This window comes from Heterodontus francisci, chromosome 7, assembly GCF_036365525.1.
Source record: "Heterodontus francisci isolate sHetFra1 chromosome 7, sHetFra1.hap1, whole genome shotgun sequence".
In the NCBI taxonomy this organism is placed as follows: domain Eukaryota; kingdom Metazoa; phylum Chordata; class Chondrichthyes; order Heterodontiformes; family Heterodontidae; genus Heterodontus; species Heterodontus francisci.
The window spans coordinates 121,862,041-121,877,545 of NC_090377.1; the positions used below are offsets into that span (position 1 = coordinate 121,862,041).

At 49.5% G+C, this 15,505-nt stretch overlaps 1 protein-coding gene across 1 annotated transcript in view; it reads right to left on the reverse strand.

The window, feature by feature from the left end:
• The window catches only part of LOC137371787 (disintegrin and metalloproteinase domain-containing protein 23-like), a 254,213-nt gene that overhangs the window by 78,003 nt on the left and 160,705 nt on the right, over positions 1-15,505 (reverse strand). The window contains exons 13-14 of the mRNA XM_068034660.1: positions 12,505-12,595; positions 10,530-10,581 (exon numbers count right to left, since the gene is read on the reverse strand). Coding sequence (XP_067890761.1) covers positions 10,530-10,581; positions 12,505-12,595 — 143 coding nt within the window. The remainder of the gene's footprint in view (positions 1-10,529; positions 10,582-12,504; positions 12,596-15,505) is intronic.

The window sequence follows — 15,505 nt, forward strand, 5'->3', positions numbered from 1 at the left end:
GGACTACAGTGTTGGAGATACGGTCCTGCCACCTGATGCCAAGGATTCTCCGGAGGCAGCAACGATGGAATGAATTGAGACATCGCTCTTGGCTGACATACGTTGTCCAGGCCTCGCTTCTGTAGAGCAAGGTACTGAGGACACAGGCTTGATACACTTGAACTTTTGTGTTCTGTGTCAGTGCGCCATTTTCCCACACTCTCTTGGCCAGTCTGGACATAGCAGTGGAAGCCTTTCCCATGCGCTTGTTGATTTCTGCATTGAGAGACAGGTTACTGGTGATAGTTAAGCCTAGGTAGGTGAACTCTTGAACCACTTCCAGAGCGTGGTCGCCGATATTGATGGATGGGGCATTTGTGACGTCCTGTCCCATGATGTTCCTTTTCTTGAGGCTGATGGTTAGGCCAAATTCGGTGCAGGCAGCCGCAAACCTGTCGATGAGTCTCTGCAGACACTCTTCAGTGTGAGATGTTAATGCAGCATCGTCAGCAAAGAGGAGTTCCCTGATGAGGACTTTCCGTACTTTGGTCTTCGCTTTTAGACGGGCAAGGTTGAACAATCTGCCACCTGATCTTGTGTGGAGGAAAATTTCTTCTTCTGAAGACTTGAACGCATGTGAGAGCAGCAGGGAGAAGAAGATCCCAAACAGTGTAGGTGCGAGTACACAGCCCTGTTTCACATTACTCAGTATAGGAAAGGGGTCTGATGAGGCTATGTTGAATTGTGCCTTTCATATTGTCATGGAATGAGGTGATGATACTTAGTAGCTTTGGTAGTAGTCTGAAGAGACCACGTCTGCTGACAAGGTCAAAGGCTTTGGTGAGATCAATGAAAGCAATGTAGAGGGGCATCTGCTGTTCGCAGCATTTCTCCTGCATCTGACGAAGGGAGAACAGCATGTCAATGGTGGCTTTCTCTGCTCGAAAGCCACACTGTGCCTCAGGGTAGACACGCTCGGCCAGCTTCTGGAGCCTGTTTAAAGCGACTTGAGCGAAGACTTTCCCCACTCTGCTGAGCAGGGAGATTCCACGGTAGTTGTTGCAGTCACCACGGTCACCCTTGTTCTTATAGAGAGTGATGATATTGGCATCGCGCATGTCCTGTGGTACTGCTCCCTCATCCCAGCGCAGGCAAAGCAGTTCATACAATGCTGAAAGTATAGCAGGCTTGGCACTCTTGATTATTTCAGGGGTAATGCTGTCCTTCCCAGGGGCTTTTCCGCTGGCAAGAGAATCAATGGCATCACTGAGTTCCGATTTTGTTGGCTGTACGTCCAGCTCATCCATGACTGGCAGAGACTGGGCTGCATTGAGGGCGGTTTCAGTGACAATATTTTCCCTGGAGTACAGTTCTCGGTAGTACTCCACCCAGCGGTCCATTTGCTTGCGTTGGTCAGTGATTGTGTCCCCTGATTTAGATTTGAGGGGGCGATCTTCTTGATGGTTGGCCCAAAAGCCCTCTTAATGCCATCATGCATTCCTCTGATATTTCCGGTGTCAGAGGCCAGCTGAATATGACTGCATAGGTGTTGCCAGTAGTCATTTGCGCAGCACCTGGCTGTTCTTTGTGCAGTGCTTCTGGCTGCTTTAAGTGCTACGGATGTTAACTTGCTGGGGGCTTTCTTGTAGTTCAGCAGTGCAATGCGCTTAGCGGCTATGACAGGTTCCAGCTCTTCAATATGAGATTGAAACCAGTCTGCATTCCACTTCACACAATTGCCATAGGTGGTCATTGCTGAGACATAGATGGCGTCTCTGATGTGGGCCCACTTGGTCTCTGCATCCACTGTGGGAGTGTCTTGAAGGGCACCCCCTTCCCAGCTCCCCCCTCGCACCATCTTCCCCTCGCACCCCCTTCCCCTGCACCCCTCTCCCCTAACCCCTGCAGCCCCCTTCCTGGCTACCTCTCGCACCATCTTCCCCTCGCACCCCCTTCCCCTCTCCCCTACCCCCTGCAGCCCCCTTCCCAGTTCCCCCTCGCACCCCCTTCCCTCCACCCCTTCCCACCGCACCCCTCCTCCTCGCACCCCCTTCCCCCCGCACCCCCTTCCCCCCACCGGCATCCACCTACCCCTGTGTAGGGGCCCTAACAACCCCACTGCCTTGTGCGCATCTCGGGAGAGACCAAGGCTAAGGGAGTAAACCCTAACAGAAAATCCGGAGCGGAACCCCGAAGGCGGTCATGTGTCACCTTTGGCACGCTTCCGGCAGTTCTTGCAGCCATACTGGTGCCAAATGTCGTGGTCTGCACTCCTTTGGACCCCACCAGGAAGGCCGAGAGGGGGTTTTGATGCTTGGGCAACTCACAACCTCCATACATCCGCCCAGGCATGCGCCATGGAGAGGTCACTCCATAGTCGCCTCACAGTGACCAAAACAACACGGAAGGCAGCAGTTACGGGTTATAAGTCCAGCTCAATTGGCATAGAGATTGGGCGCCACGGGCTGCCTTTGTCGGCGGGAGAGGTCATCGCATCTCACTGGACAGCTACCGCCCGCCTCAAAACCGGGCAGCCCCCCGGTCAGTAAGGTTCTGTCCCGCCACAGTCCACCTGCTTCAATGGGTGCTTGGAGCTCAGGGTCACTGCCCGACAAGTGGACTGCAACACCGCACCAAACAGCACAACAAAAAAAGGAAAGAAGGTATCAGCCCTTCGCTTTGCAAGCTGGAACGTCAGAACTATGTGTCCTGGCCTGTCGGAAGACCTTACCCAAATCAACGATTCTCAGAAGACCGCCATCATTAACAACGAGCACAGTAGACTCAATGTGGACATTGCAGCACTTCAGGAGACACGCCTCCCTGCGAGCGGATCTCTAACACAGCAAGACTACACCTTCTTCTGGCAGGGTAGGGATCCTGAAGAACCAAGACAGCATGGAGTGGGCTTCGCCATCAGACACTCTTGGCTCAGCATGATAGAGCCTCCCTCAAATAGCTCGGTACGCATACTGTCCATCCGACTGCTCACCACCTCTGGTCCAGTACACCTACTCATCATCTATGCTCCAACACTCTGCTCCCCACCTGAAGCTAAAGACCAGTTCTATGAAGGAACTCCATAATATCATTAGCAGCATCCCCAACACCGAACACCTGTTCCTGCTGGGGGACTTTAATGCCAGGGTTGGGGCCGACCATGACTCATGGCCCTCCTGCCTTGGGCGCTATGGCACTGGTAGGATGAAAGAGAATGGTCAGAGACTGCTTGAGTTGTGTACCTATCATAACCTCTGCATCACCAACTCATTCTTTCATACTAAACCCTGTCACCAGGTTTCTTGGAGGCACCCAAGATCACGCCATTGGCACCAGCTGGACCTCATCGTCACAAGGCGAGCCTCTCTAAACAGCGTTCAAATCACACGCAGCTTCCACAGTGCAGACTACGACACTGACCACTCCCTGGTGTGCAGCAAGGTTAGACTCAAACAAAAGAAGCTGCATTACTCCAAGCAGAAGGGCCAGCCGCGCATCAACACTTGCAGAATTTCACATCCACAGCTGATGTTAATACTGCCATCTATAAAGAATGTAGTTAAGGTGTACTTGTAGCCTCCTCACAAATTCAGTACTGAGCAATTAAAAAGACTCATCAAGGCTGAGTGTGATGCTTTGCAATTCCAATGAGCGTACTCCAGTTTGAAACAACAGTAAAGCTGAGAGGCCTCAGCACTTACGCGTCTCTGAAGTGGTCCAGAGACCACACTGGGTTATTTAGAAATCCAGGCTCTTGTTAAAAAAGATTGTTTCTTCCCTGTGGAGCTAGTTTACTGATTTGCTCATTTCCTCTCAAGGGCCATCAGTGCTCCACACAAGTAGCCAAGCAGTTTCCTTCTTTCATCTGAAGCCGCGCTCAAATCAAAGGGGCACAAGGCCAAAACTGACCTGTTTGACTGCCTGTGAGTACAAACATGATTTCTTCATGTTGCTTTCAATTCTTTTTGTCCTTTTCAGAGTTTCCATCACCGCGTCCTCCCCAATCACCTCTCCTGAATGAACTGAGTCTCCGAGCGGACAGGCAGGTGTCAGTTCCATGGGCAATGGAGAACCCACGAATGTAGGTAGCTGGCAGCCCAGATAGGTAAGTCCCACAGTCCACAACTCACCTCAGTCCCCTTTGCAGCCCTCGATTCCCAATCCCCCTCCCCCCATCCCCAATCTCCCCTCTCTCCAAACCCCACTAATTTTCAACCACTGCTCCCAATCCCCCACCTGATTCCCTCTGCACGCCCAATTCCCCATCTCCTCTGCACTCCCTCCGATCCTCTTCCCAAATCCTTTGCCCCAATCCCCTCTGCACCTCACTGATCCCCAGTCAATCCTGCACCTCTGATTTCCGCCCCCCCCCCGCCCCCCAGGCCTGAACCCTCCTTCCACCGACTCCCAGAGCCCAATCCCATAGGTCCCCAACTGTGGTCTCTTGCCATCTAATTCACACCCACCCGCCAACTGGATAATCTGGCAAGGTGTGGGGCTCGGACTCTGGGTCTCCGTGTCCCCTGGTTTGCCCCCATTCTTGCTCACCACCCACCGCCCCCCCCCCCCACCCCACCCATCACCCTGCTTTGGGGCTCGCACTGCAGTCCCCACCACTCCCCAACCCCAGCCTTTTTAAAATTGGGGCCCTGATGTTGACAAGTTATTCAAGCAATGAAGGCATCGCAGGCAACCCTGGTGCAGTCCTCCCCCACGATTCTCACACATTTTGCAGCACGGGTCCACCGGCACCAGGAACCCTGGAAGTTTTTTTATTCCTTTTCTGCTAAAGAAACTTGAGGTCCAAGTTCAGAAGCCAGATTCACTTTGGCCAATTTAACTCTGTCAAGGGATCAAACAGTTTTGATCTAGTTGGCTCAACCCTACACCTAGGGGTGGCTTTCCCACTGGGCCATTGGAGAGGGTGGATCCTGCTTATTTTCATTTCCTTACACTTCAGTTAGCAAAGACAAACATACACTTTAGCTGTCTACACACGACAATGACAGGATCATACAGCACAGGAGGAGGCCATTTGGCCCATCAACTGTACTAGTCAATCAGGTAGTGAGGGCGGGGCTTACGGTGGTAAGAGGCGTCATTTCCTATGCTTACCTCAGTGGCCACTGCGGCCTGCTTTTCCTCATTACTTTGTGTGTAAGTTCCCGTTTTAGCTCAATGGGTACTGCCTCTGGAAGCAATACCATTAGGTATGAGGAGAGGTATCTGGAATGTTCCCGAATTATCTTATGTAGCTACATTTTCACTTAATACTACACTGCCATGCTGACCACTGTGCAACTGTAAACTATTGAGCAGCTGGTGAGATCACACTGAGCACTGTGCACAATTCTAGTCTCTATATTACATAAAGGATGTAGAGGGACTGGAGAAGATGCCAAAAAGATTAACAAGGATGATATCAGGTTAGAACTATCAGGAAAGATTGAACAGGCTGGGGTTTGTTTCTCAATGAGAGAGAAGACAGAGGTAACCTGACGAGGTCTTCAAAATTATGAAAGGGTTTGATAGGGTAAATGTAGAGAAGATGTTTCCACTTGTGGGGGAGCCCAAAATTGGGGCCAAAAAATATAACATCCAATGAGGAATTCAGGAGAAACTTCATTACCCAGACAGAAGTTATAATGTGGAACGTGCATGGAGTAGTTGAGGTGAATCTTTCTCTTTTGGGCCTCCTTATCTCGAGAGACAATGGATACGCGCCTGGAGGTGGTCAGTGGTTTGTGAAGCAGCGCCTGGAGTGGCTATAAAGGCCAATTCTGGAGTGACAGGCTCTTCCACAGGTGCTGCAGAGAAATTTGTTTGTTGGGGCTGTTGCACAGTTGGCTCTCCCCTTGCGCCTCTGTCTTTTTTCCTGCCAACTACTAAGTCTCTTCGACTCGCCACAATTTAGCCCTGTCTTTATGGCTGCCCGCCAGCTCTGGCGAATGCTGGCAACTGACTCCCACGACTTGTGATCAATGTCACACGATTTCATGTCGCGTTTGCAGACGTCTTTATAACGGAGACATGGACGGCCGGTGGGTCTGATACCAGTGGCGAGCTCGCTGTACAATGTGTCTTTGGGGATCCTGCCATCTTCCATGCGGCTCACATGGCCAAGCCATCTCAAGCGCCGCTGACTCAGTAGTGTGTATAAGCTGGGGATGTTGGCCGCTTCAAGGACTTCTGTGTTGGAGATATAGTCCTGCCACCTGATGCCAAGTATTCTCCGAAGGCAGCGAAGATGGAATGAATTGAGACGTCGCTCTTGGCTGGCATACGTTGTCCAGGCCTCGCTGCCGTAGAGCAAGGTACTGAGGACACAGGCCTGATACACTCGGACTTTTGTGTTCCGTGTCAGTGCGCCATTTTCCCACACTCTCTTGGCCAGTCTGAACATAGCAGTGGAAGCCTTACCCATGCGCTTGTTGATTTCTGCATCTAGAGACAGGTTACTGGTGATAGTTGAGCCTAGGTAGGTGAACTCTTGAACCACTTCCAGAGCGTGGTCGCCAATATTGATGGATGGAGCATTTCTGACATCCTGCCCCATGATGTTCGTTTTCTTGAGGCTGATGGTTAGGCCAAATTCATTGCAGGCAGACGCAAACCTGTCGATGAGACTCTGCAGGCATTCTTCAGTGTGAGATGTTAAAGCAGCATCGTCAGCAAAGAGGAGTTCTCTGATGAGGACTTTCTGTACTTTGGACTTCGCTCTTAGACGGGCAAGGTTGAACAACCTGCCCCCTGATCTTGTGTGGAGGAAAATTCCTTCTTCAGAGGATTTGAACGCATGTGAAAGCAGCAGGGAGAAGAAAATCCCAAAAAGTGTGGGTGCGAGAACACAGCCCTGTTTCACACCACTCAGGATAGGAAAGGGCTCTGATGAGGAGCCACCATGTTGAATTGTGCCTTTCATATTGTCATGGAATGAGGTGATGATACTTAGTAGCTTTGGTGGACATCCGATCTTTTCTAGTAGTCTGAAGAGACCACGTCTGCTGACGAGGTCAAAGGCTTTGGTGAGATCAATGAAAGCAATGTAGAGGGGCATCTGTTGTTCACGGCATTTCTCCTGTATCTGACGAAGGGAGAACAGCATGTCAATAGTCGATCTCTCTGCACGAAAGCCACACTGTGCCTCAGGGTAGACGCGCTCGGCCAGCTTCTGGAGCCTGTTCAGAGCGACTCGAGCAAAGACTTTCCCCACTATGCTGAGCAGGGAGATTCCACGGTAGTTGTTGCAGTCACCGCGGTCACCTTTGTTTTTATAGAGGGTGATGATGTTGGCATCGCGCATGTCCTGGGGTACTGCTCCCTCGTCCCAGCACAGGCATAGCAGTTCATGTAGTGCTGAGAGTATAGCAGGCTTGGCACTCTTGATTATTTCAGGGGTAATGCTGTCCTTCCCAGGGGCTTTTCCGCTGGCTAGGGAATCAATGGCATCACTGAGTTCCGATTTGGTTGGCTGTATGTCCAGCTCATCCATGACTGGTAGAGGCTGGGCTGCATTGAGGGCAGTCTCAGTGACAGCATTCTCCCTGGAGTACAGTTCTAGGTAGTGCTCAACCCAGCGGTCCATCTGTTTGCGTTGGTCAGTGATTATGTCCCCCGATTTAGATTTGAGGGGGGTGATCTTCTTGATGGTTGGCCCAAGAGCTCTCTTCATGCCATCATACATTCCTCTGATGTTTCCGGTGTCTGAGGCCAGCTGAATATGACTGCATAGGTGTTGCCAGTAGTCGTTTGCGCAACGCCTAGCTGTTCTTTGTGCAGTACTTCTGGCTGCTTTAAGTGCTGCGGATGTTAAATCGCTGGGGGCTTTCTTGTAGTTCAAAAGTGCAATGCGCTTAGCGGCTATGACAGGTTCCAGCTCTTCATTATGAGATTGAAACCAGTCTGCATTTCTCTTCGCACTTTTGCCGTAGGTGGTCAAAGCTGACTCATAGATGGCGTCTCTGATGTGGGCCCACTTGGTCTCAGCATCCCCTGTGGGAGTGTTTTGAAGGGCTGTTACAAGTGAATTTAGAAATTTTTGTAACAGCTGTGGGTGAGAAATTCTGCTCGTGTTGATGCGCGGGTGGCCCTTCTGCTTGGAATGATGCAATTTCTTTGGTCTGAGTCTAACCTTGCTGCACACCAGGGAGTGGTCGGTGTCGCAGTCCGCACTGTGGAAGCTGCGTGTGATTTGAACACTGTTTAGGGCGGCTCGCCTTGTGACAATGAGGTCTAGCTGGTGCCAACGACGTGATCTTGGGTGCCTCCATGAAACCTGGTGACAGGGTTTAGTGTGAAAGAACGAGTTGGTGATGCAGAGGTTATGATAGGTACACAACTCAAGCAGTCTCTGCCCGTTCTCATTCATCCTTCCAACGCCATAGCGCCCAAGGCAGGAGGGCCATGAGTCATGGTCGGCCCCAACCCTGGCATTAAAGTCCCCCAGCAGGAATAGGTGTTCGGTGTTGGGGATGCTGCTAATGATGTTATGGAGTTGTTCATAGAACTGGTCTTTAGCTTCAGGTGCGGAACAGAGTGTTGGAGCATAGATGCTGAGTAGGTGTACTGGACCAGAGGTGGTGAGCAGTCGGATGGACAGTATGCGTTCCGAGCCATTTGAGGGAGGCTCTATCATGCTGAGCAAGGAGTTTCTGATGGCGAAGCCCACTCCATGCTGTCTTGGTTCTTCAGGATCCCTGCCCTGCCAGAAGAAGGTGTAGTCTTGCTCTGCTAGAGAGCCACTCGCGGGGAGGCGAGTCTCCTGAAGTGCTGCAATGTCCACATTGAGTCTACTGAGCTCGTTGTTAATGATGGCGGTCTTCCGAGAATCGTTGATTTGTGTAAGGTCTTCCGACAGGCCAGGACACATAGTTCTGACGTTCCAGCTTGCAAAGCGAAGGGCTGGTACCTTCTTTCCTTTTTTCATGTTGTTTGGTGCGGTGTATCAGTCCACCTTTCGGGCAATGACCCTGAGCTCCAAGCACCCATTGAAGCAGGCAGACTGTGGCGGGACAGAACCTTATTGACCGGGGGCTGCCCGGTTTGAGGCGGGCGGTAGCTGTCCAGTGAGGTGCAATGACCTCTCCCACCGACAAAGGCAACCCGTGGCGCCCAGTTTCTACGCCAATTTATCTGGACTTATAACCCGTAACTGCTGCCTTCCGTGTTGTTTCAGTCGCTGTGAGGCAACTATGGAGTGACCTCTCCATGGCGCATGCCTGGGCAAATTTATGGAGGTTGAGAGTTGCCCAGTCGTCAAAACCCCCCTCTCGGCCTTTCTGGTGGGGTCCAAAGGAGTGCAGGACACGACGTTTGGCACCAGTATGGCTGCAGGAACTGCCGGAAACATGCCAAAGGTGACACATGACCGCCTACGGGGTTCCGCTCCGGATTTTCTGTTAGGGTTTACTCCCTTAGCCTTGGTCTCTCCCGAGACGCCCACAAGGCAGTGGGGTTGTTGGGGCCCCTACACAGGTGTAGGATGGTGCCGGTGGGAGGAGGGGATGCAAGGGGGAGGGGTAGAGGGAGGGGGTGGGGGGGGGGTGTAGGGGAAGGGGGTGCGGGGTGAAGATGGTGCGAGGGGGGGGGGCGGGCTGGGACGGGGTTGTGAGGGGGTGAGCTGAGAGGGTGGAGCAGGGAAGGGGACGGGGGTGGGGGGGGGTGGAAGGGGGGTAAAGGGGGGGGGGAGGGAGGGGTGGAATCTGGTGCAGGTAATAAGCCATTTCCTCAGTGCCCACCATCGACGTCCGGAAAGCTCATCCACGTCCTTCGGGAGGTGAAGCATCATTTGGCAGACTTAGAGGTGATTACATTCGCTAAGGGTTTTTTTTTGCAGTGGTTTAAATAAAGGCATGCAGCATTGCCGACAGTGCGCTGCAGATGCTCTCCGAGCCATCTCCCGCGGGCGCTTTGAAGTTGCGGCCGGGGGGGCCGTTCGTGGATGTTTTGGGTGTTCGGGGCACCTTTTCACAGGACTTCTCTCGGGTCCCGCAGCTCCTTCTTCACCTCAATGGACTTACCGCATGCCGTGGCTGCAGACACTCTGGACTGTGAAGACAGCAGGATCGGAGATTGAAGTATCGGCAGCTGTGCTCGTCAGTTTCATCCGGATCAATTTCATTGAGAAAACAAAGAGCAGGTGTGGCTGGGGGAGGGCAGTGGGCCCAGGTAACATACACTAAACTAACTGTTAACTTTTAGATAGGGCTAAAATGAACTGATTTAAAGAGCCAGGGGAATTTAAACAGTTTAAGAGGGCAGATTGGGGGAGAAAACGTGAGGGATGGGAGCAGATGGCCATGGATAGAGTTGAACAGCAAGGGAGCTTCCTAGGGAGCTTCCAGCCCAGGAGCCATCTTGAAAGAGGTGAATAGTATAGATGTATTTAAGTGGAAGTTAGATAAGTGCAGAAAGGAGAAAGGAATAGAAGGACATATTGATGGGGTGAGCTGAAGTAGAGTGGGAGAAGGCGCATGTGGAGCATAAAGACAGAATTAGAACTGTTGGGCCGAATGGCCTACTTCTGTAATGTAAATTTGATGCAGTCATACCCTGTGTCTTCCATGATGCATCCTGACCATGAGCCCGGACACTCGCATTCCTCTGGAAAATAAACAAAGTACATCGTCAGCCGCAAGGCTCTGCTTTCAGCTTCATTTACTGCTGTGTTTAAATCGAGTCCCACAGGACTGCGTCTCACAGTCCTCCTATTGTATTTGGATTGCCTCTTTGGAGTCATCTTGGAGTGTCACTGAGAAAAAGAGCAGGGCCTGCACCCTGCATCCCAAACCTGAAACCCAAATTACTGTCCCTGAACCTAATTCCCACATTTCAGCTCATTGCACATCGAGAGGTGCGAACTGGGCTCAACATTTTGCTCTGGCTTGGGCAGGGTAGAATGGAGCTTCCTGAGGCAGCATCGCAGTTCAAACCAATCCCACCTACATACAGTTGATTCAGAATTACAGCTCAGCCACTGTATTCTAGCCTAGAGGAACAGGCGTGAGGGGTGGTGACAATCGGCAAGCCAGTGGGCAGTCCCAGGAGAAACCCTTCAGTAACGTTCTGGCTAAGCTGCACATGTGCACAGCATGCAGACTTCATTCGGTGTTAAATATTGTGCATGCGCAACTGCACAAAAAAATCTGAAGCAATCACACATTGAAAATATTGGCCATGCACAACAACAAAGTTTTAAATGCAACATTTTCCTTGAGTATAGGAGTTTAACAGGTGATCTCTAATTGAGATGATTAAGATGATGAAAGGATTTGATTGGGGAGATGTAGGAAAACGATTTCTTCTGGTGGGAGAGTGCAGAACAAGGGGGCATAACTTTAAAATTAGAGCTAGGGTACTCACGGGAGATGTCAGCAAGCACTTCTTGGAAATCTGGAACTCTCTCCCCTAAAAAGCTTTTGATGCTGGGGGTCAATTGAAAATTGCAAGCTGAGATTGACAGATTTTTGTTAGGTCAGAGTAGCAAGGGTAACAGAACCACGGCGGGTGGATGGAGTTAATATACAGATCAGCCATGATCTATTTGATGGCAGAGCAGGCGCCAGGGTAAGTATTAGCATTTATGCAACATCTTGTCTCTCTGTGTATGCACTGAGCAGTGGATGGGCTCAGAAAATGTGCATTAACTGCATGCAAAGCAGCCCTCCATAGTTTCAATTCAAGGGACAGGTGGTTAGTGTATCTCTGTCAGTTGTCCCAAATAGTCATTTCAGCAACACCAACTTGCATTTGTAAAGCGCCTTTACCACCGTGAAACATCCCAAGGTGCTTCACAGGAAGCGTCACAGGACAAAATTTGACACCAAGCTACACAAAGAGCTATTAGGACGGGTGATCGAATGTACATGGAGCATCTTAAAGGAAGAAAGAGAGGCGGAGAGATGGAGAGATTTAGAGAGGAATCTCCAGAGCTGAGGGCCTGGACAGCTGAAGTCATGGCCGCCGACAGTGGAGTGAAGGAAATTGGGGCAACACAAGTGGCCACAACTGGAGAAGTGCAGAGATCTTAGAGCACTGCAGGGCTAGAGGCGATTACAGAGATAGGCAGGAGGGGCATGGCCATGCAGAGATTTGAATACAAGAATGAGCATTTTAAATTTCATGCAATGAACAAAGAGGTCACTAACAATTTGAAGCTTGTACACGCGCCAGGTCATCTGTTGTCTCTCCCTCCTCTCACACCATCCTGGTATTTGAGTGGCAAACACCAACCACTGTACATGTCACTGTACGTGCTTCTTATGTGTGTGATCAGCAGCAAAAACAAAATGGTACCATCATCACGAGAAGGACCAAGGTTCAAATCACTCTGATGGATCTCCATGCCACTGCTCAATAGATACTTTAATAAACTGATGCACAAACTGCAAACATTACACCCAATATTATGCATCTCATTGCCAGGAACTGGGGGAAAAGGCCCTTCCTCACTGTCTTGGTGTGATTACAGTGCTCCTCACATCTCATTTTAGGAGCACATATCGGGACAATATTAACGGTACTTACTTTTCCTCTTCGATTCAGACTTCCACTGTATGCCTAGGTTCTGTGCAAGACTCTGCCCCAATGCAATAGTCGTCAACCACACTTGTCCATACTGGTTTTGAGAGATTAAAATAAGGACAATAAGAATTAGTTAAATAAAAGCACAGACATACTGTCATTGTGTCGTTGGTTCAGAGAGGAGCTCCATGTCTGACCCTAGTGTAATGGGGGCGAGCTATGATGGTAGATTGGACAAGCTCATGTCCTCCAGCTTAGAAGGAAGGTGGCTCTGAGGGGATCTCCCTGAGGCATATAAAATATTAAATGGTACAGACAAGGCAGATCCAGAATATTACTTCAAATGAACCCAGGTCAGTGGGACCAAAGAACATCAACTAGTAAAGAGGTAAATATTTGCAATGACTTGTTGTGTAAAGTGGCAACATCAGACACATTTAAAATGCAGCTGGATTCGATTTGGGACAGTTACAGTGGGAGTTGGTTAAACTTTGGACAGTTAGGGTGGGAGAGGGAATGGGCTTTGATGGAGAGTTAGGGAGGGAGAAGGATGGGCTTTGATAGCCTGTGTCCTTCAGCAATTTAACACAGGGTCCTTTCACCTTGGGTATTGGCTTGAAGCCAATCCAGAATAGCAGGATGAAAGGGTCCTGTGTTTGCTGGAAAATGATGGTGAAATGGATTGGGGCAGATCCCATCCACATTTTAGTAACTTTGAGTTCACAGCGCAAACTGCCCATGATCCTCTGCTAATTGGTGGCTAGAGCTTCCAGATAGTAGGAAATAATAAGGTTATACTGCTACAGTAAGGACAAGTGAAGGACATTTTACCCTGCACCCCACCTGTGCTATACCTGACCTCAAGTCTTTTGATGGGCAATCTAGAGAGCTCAACCCTGTCCTTGATCATATCTAACCGAGGAGTGCCTTAAATCAATTCTGGGGTATGTCTTCAATTTGATGAGCATAAAGTTGAGCCAATCATTTACCGTAATGTTGGCCAATACAAATCGGTGACTAGCCACAAGATGTGGCTACGGTGACACAATTTTAAGCACATGTAATTTCAGTAGAAAATAGCTTGCACACAACACAGGGTTTCCCAGCTGAAACTACACCCAGCCCTCCCCCTCCCCCCACCACTTACCAAACCCACCCTTCAATATTGGGGCCACAGAGTACAAACCAGGAAATATAAATTAGATTTAAATTGTGTACAGAAAGTGAAACAAAGAGAAGGGGAAAAAGAAGGGATTGAGAGAGAGATAAAAGAAAAAGAAAAAAATAGTTAAAAAAAAGATTTAATTTCACACACTAATTAAATTCTGACGGAATGAGACTCGACACTTGGAAAATTAAATTTTCAGGGTCAGAGGTTGTTTGGCAGTAATTAAGACTTACAACGCTATTAAAAAATCAACTGCCCCTTTAATGCACCAGCCCTAACTTTTTTGGCGTGTTTAATGGGTAGGTACTGCAACTTCATGCCCATACATTGATTTCAATGCTGAGAACAAAAGGCAGCATTTAAAGAAGAGGTAGGTCGGGCACATTCGAGATATATTCCAACGAAGGGGAAAGGCAGGGCAAACAAATCCAGAGCTTCGTGGATGGCAAAATAGATAGATATCAAGATGAAGAAGAACAACTATACTTATGACAGATGTCAGGTGGATAACACAACTGAGAATGAGGCAAAATATAGAAGGTTCAGAGGGGAAGTCAAAAAGCAAATAAGAGAAGTAGAGAGAGAGTAGGAAAAGAGACTGGCAGCTAATATAAAAGGGAATCAAAACGTGTTCTATGTGTATATTGATAGTAAAAGGGTGGTTAAAGGAGGAGTGGGACAGATTAAGGACCAGAAAGGGGATTTACACATGGAGGCAGAGGGCATAGCTGAAGTATTAAATGAATACTTTGCATCTGTCTTTACCAAGGAAGAAGATGCAACCCAGGAAATGTTGAAAGAGGAGGTAACTCAGACACTAGAGGGGTTTAAAATTGATAAAGAGGAAGTCTTAGATAGGCTGTCTGTACTTAAAGTGGATAAGACACCAGGACCAGATGAGATGCATCCAAGGATATTGAGGGAAGTGAGGGTAGAAATGGCAGAGGCACTGGCCATAATTTTCAAGACTTCCCTAGACTCTGGGGTGGTGCCAGAGGACTGGAGAATTGTAAATTTATTTATTTATTTAGAGATACAGCACTGAAACAGGCCCTTCGGCCCACCGAGTCTGTGCCGACCAACAACCACCCATTTATACTAACCCTGCAGTAATCCCATAATCCCTATCTACACTAGGTGCAATTTACAATGGCCAATTTACCTATCAACCTGCAAGTCTTTGGCTGTGGGAGGAAACCGGAGCACCCGGCGAAAACCCACACGGTCACAGGGAGAACTTGCAAACTCCGCACAGGCAGTACCCAGAATCGAACCCGGGTCCCTGGAGCTGTGAGGCTGCGGTGCTAACCATTGTGCCACTGTTCAAAAAAAAGGTGTAAAGATAAATCCAGTAACTACGGGCCAGTCAGTTTAACTTCGGTGATGGGAAACCTTCTAGAAAAAATATTTAGGGACAAAATCAATAGTCTCATGGACAAAAGCAAGTTAATTAAGGAAAACCAGCATGAATTTCTTAAGGGAATGTCATGTTTCACTAACTTTATTTATTTATTTATTTAGAGATACAGCACTAAAACAGGCCCTTCGGCCCAGCGAGTCTGTGCCGACCATCAACCATCCATTTATACTAACCCTACATTAATCCCATTACCCTCTCACATCCTCATCTTCCCTCAATTCCCCTACCTACACTAGGGGCAATTTATAACGGCCAATTTACCTATCAACCTGCAAGTCTTTGGCTGTGGGAGGAAACCAGAGCGCCCGGCGAAAACCCACGCGGTCACAGGGAGAACTTGCAAACTCCGCACAGGCAGTACCCAGAATCGAACCCGGGTCTCTGGAGCTGTGAGGCTGCAGTGCTAACCACTGCCC